This window comes from Ixodes scapularis, unplaced genomic scaffold, assembly GCF_016920785.2.
Source record: "Ixodes scapularis isolate PalLabHiFi unplaced genomic scaffold, ASM1692078v2 PGA_scaffold6__148_contigs__length_123643588, whole genome shotgun sequence".
Classification (NCBI taxonomy): Eukaryota; Metazoa; Arthropoda; class Arachnida; order Ixodida; family Ixodidae; genus Ixodes; species Ixodes scapularis.
In genome coordinates, this window is record NW_024609881.1 from 14,500,660 (window position 1) to 14,504,974 (window position 4,315).

General features: G+C 46.9%; 1 protein-coding gene across 1 annotated transcript; it reads right to left on the minus strand.

The window, feature by feature from the left end:
* Positions 1-911: 911 nt before the first annotated feature.
* On the minus strand, positions 912-1,544 carry LOC120844186 (the record flags this gene model as incomplete). Its single annotated transcript, XM_040215833.1, has 1 exon — positions 912-1,544. A coding segment is annotated over exon 1 (633 nt), but the record flags the coding sequence as incomplete, so codon positions are not given.
* Between the last annotated feature and the right edge of the window lie 2,771 nt (positions 1,545-4,315).

Here is a 4,315-nt window from a genome sequence, read left to right on the forward strand (position 1 = left end):
ACCTCTCGTGTTGTGTCAGCTAGCATAAATATGGGAAGATGGTCGCTAATATCTGAGCTTATTACGCCAGCTTTGATCTTTTCCTTCTCATGGTTTGTAATAAAAAGATCAATTAATGTTGATGTAGAAAGTGTAGTGCGTGTGGGACGAGTAATTACATTAACAAAATTGTTCTCCGCTAACAATAATAACAAGTCGGCCGCGTTGGGGCTAGTTTCTAACAAATTAATATTTAGATCGCCACCAATAAAAAGAACATATTTGCTTTCGTTTGCGTGACACAGCAGTTTATCTAGAAATGTCAAAAATCGTGCCACATTCCCGCTGGGCGGACGATATATAACAGCAAAAATATAAAAGTCCCGTTTTATACAAAGTATTTCATAGTCATCCGTAACAGATGTGTATTCAGGAATATTTTCGAAATTATCACTCGCGACAAGCATAGCGACACCACCCCCCCCCCCCCCCCCCCCCCGCCCGGAAACACGATTTTGATAAAAATGATTATACTGGGGGAGAATGAAAAAATCTGTTTCATCTCTGTACCACGTTTCCGTGAACATTATGACATCGAACGAGCATTTACATGACTCAAAAAGAAACATAAGGTCGTCTATCTTAGATCTAGCTGACCTAACATTCAGGTGAAAAAGTTTCAAGAGTTTACTTGTTTTATTTGTTTCGTTACAAATATCTTGCGGAAGAAACAGATCGTTGTCTGCCATTACCTAGCAGAAAAAAAACAATAAAAAGGAAAACGCTTATCCTACAATTTTGGCTTAACAAATCTTGTCGAGATCACCGTCGTGTTCTATCGATACGATATCTGCGGTTTCAGATCTACGGGCCGAAATCTTGCTGTTTCGCACCCACACGTATTTCCATCCCGCGTCTCGCTTTCTTGCAGTGGCCTTTCCAAGTAGTTTCTTCAAGGTAGGGCACAAATGCTCGTTTACAAAGACCGCGGTGTCAGTCGATAATCCGAAGTCTTTGTTCGTGAGTCGCTTTTTCCTGGCTTTTGCAAGCACCTTTTTGCGTTTCTCTCTTCGTACGAACTGCACGATAATATTTTGCTTGTTTAGTTCTCGTGTGCAGACTCGGTGACAGATTTCAACATCTTGTTTATCAATCGGTTCGCCAATTAGTTGACCAAGCTTGCACAAAGTTGCATGAAGATCCTCGTTTTCAATAACAGCCATTCCTTTTATCTCTAGGTTGTAGGCGCGAGAGTGCTGTTCGCATTGGACAATGCTCATCCGGTTTGCTTTCACATCCCCCTCAAGGGCGTGATACCTCGCTCGAAGCTCATCATTTTCTTTTTTTAACGCAGAAACTGTCTCGACTTCGCTTGCAAGATTCTTCTTCATGTTCTCAAATTCAGCATTTATAAAATCTATACTAGACTTCACTTCCCGTATATCTGAACGGAGGTCACGAATTTCATTGCGAAAGTCCCTCTCTATCGTTTCCCTCAAGGATTTCCACTCGGTCCTCATCTCATCCCGCAATTCTGCGAAAAGACGCGTAAGGTCCTTCGCCATTGGGTGGGTTACACCTTATCGTGAACAACAACACAATTGGCACCAGCGACGGCAAGTTTTCTAAATGTTCGGGTAATATTATACAATAAAACACCGACCTGCAAAGTAGCGCAGTTTTAGAACGACGCGTGGACTGCCGTCGCGGCTGCCAAGTGATGAGCGATGCGAGGATCCTCATCTTATAGTGCAGACGACAGCAGCGGCCTCATACAGCGGTCAGTTGGTATCGTAGACGTCCGAGGGGAAGGCAGCAGCAATGACGGAGCGTATCCAGCCAGGCACAGGATCGTAGGCTGTCGACGATTGCAGGGGTAGCGTTATCAACCGGAACAGGCGATTGAAGCAGTCTGCAAAGTAGCGCAGTTTTAGAACGATGCGTGGACTGCCGTCGCGGCTGCCAAGTGATGAGCGATGCAAGGATCCTCTTCTTTTAGTGCAGACGACAGCAGCGGCCTCATACAGCGGTCAGTTGGTATCGTAGACGTCCGAGTGGAAGGCAGCAGCAATGACGGAGCGTATCCAGCCAGGCACAGGATCGTAGGCTGTCGACGATTGCAGGGGTAGCGTTATCAACCGGAACCGGCGATTGAAGCAGTCTGCAAAGTAGCGCAGTTTTAGAACGATGCGTGGACTGCCGTCGCGGCTGCCAAGTACAGGGTGCGGCCGTAAAAACTTTCACATTTGGCACGCCTAGCAAAAATCGAATTTCAAACATACATATCTGAAATTGGGCACACGAACGTCGTTTATTCCAAAGTTTTTTGCCTATTTTTTTCGGACGTCAACTCGGGAGTAGTGAATTATTAGAAAGATAACAAAAATGGCAGACGTGCATTTCCTATGGCCTATACCCGCCCGTTCGCAGTCTGCTATCTGGTTCGCGACGCCGCTCCCAGGTGGCGCACTGAACGCAAAAACGCGGGAAACGCCGCAGGAAAGGCTGGTTTTGGGCGAGATAATCGCGATAAAAAGTGATTTGAACGAAATATATGAACGATTGTTGAAATTACCTCTTTGAAGTCAAGTTTTGACAGATCGTCATGCAAGCAAGAAGACACCATGATGCGACGAGATCATTTATTTACAGCTGCTCGTCTTGTTGACTGCGGGTCGCTCTCGAAGACAGCAAGCACCGCTTCAATGAGCTCCTCATTTTTCAGCAGGCTCTCACGTTCACTGACTGGATTCTTCTTTTTAAAGTCTTCTCCACTCACAAAACGATCCGCCCAAGTCAAAACAGTCGGGCGTGAAGGCCGGCGTTTATGAAATGCAGTGCGAAATTTTCGTTGTGCTGTGGCCACCGAGTTCCGCTCCACGTAGCACTTGACTGCCTGGGCACACTCACTTGCCGAGTATTGCGGCATCGCGGCAAATATTTTGATAATAACTGCAGAAGATAGTGCAACAAAAACAATAAATAGGAACAATCAAGATGCCTCAGCAGCGGCACTCTTGATTCCAAAGTTGAGCTTCCACCGGGAACGGACCCGTCTACAGATAAGCAGACGACAAAGGAAGACACACGTTCGTCTGCTCTAGAACATATTTTTATTAAACGAGGGCGTCCGCCAGTTTCTAAGTTTCTAGTAGAAGGGCATAATCGTTCACATATTTCGGTAAAATCACTTTTTATGGCGATTATCTCGCCCGACACCAGCCTTTCGTGCGGCGTTTCCAGCGTTTTTGCGTTCAGTGCGCCATCTGGGAGCGGCGTCACGAATTAGATAGCAGACGGTGAACGGGCGGGTATAGGCCATAGGAACTGCACGTCTGCCATTTTTGTTATCTTTCTAATAATTGGCTATTCCAGAGTTGAAGACTGAAAAAAAATAGGCACTTTGGAATACTTTGGAATAAACGACATTCGTGTGCCCAATTTCAGGTATGTACGTGTGAAATTCGTTTTTTGCTAGGCGTGCCAAATGTGAAAGTTTTTACGGCCGCACCCTGTATATTTCTCCTTCTGCAGGAAGGCAGGAGAAATATTACGCCCTCCCACGTCATCTTCTCTCGGTTTCGTTTTCCGAGCATGTCGCGCACCTTGTTTAATGAACGTTGTTGAGTTGATTGAGCTTCTGTGGCATCAAAGGCCGCCTGTAATTCTAGCTCCCAGTCCAAACGTGAAGACCCTGTCGGCTCCATTGACGCGTTTGCCACTCACTTTGTGCAACGAGCTAACGGAGCCGTTAGAAACAGCGAAGTCCCGGAGCAGTGCCAGCAGGGCTACGTACGCTGGGCTAAGATGGCCGCCTCCGGATTGCGGAACTTCTGTGGAACGACGTTGACAACGTTGTTTAAACTGCGGCGGAAACTGCATCCGAGACAGGCAGGTTTTTACTTCCGGGTGCCTGCCTGCCTTCTGTGCGGAGTTTCCTTCTGTTCCCTGATGCCGAATGAGAATCTTTAATCAACGTGGTTTTATATATTTGCCTGTCAATGATGGCAGTGTTGTTTGTTGTGAACAAAGACTGCAGTTCTCGCCGATGTGACCGTGCGTTTGCGTACCAGTGGTGAAACACAAGAGGAGTGACGTAAACAGTCGGCCTTCGATGCCGCCGTTCGGGCCGTGATCGGAGTGGGCGGTGTGCAGGAGGTTGGCATTCTGTTTTATATTAAAAACTTCAAGACCTCTTGAGGGATTGCGAAAAAACCGATCGACCTGCGGACAGACATGTTGGAATGCTAGACTGAACCAGCTAGCTGCTATCGTACAGTGGCCACGGTGACTGTCGGTTGTCTCCTCCCCGAAAGTGATTGCGCCCTGGGGGAAG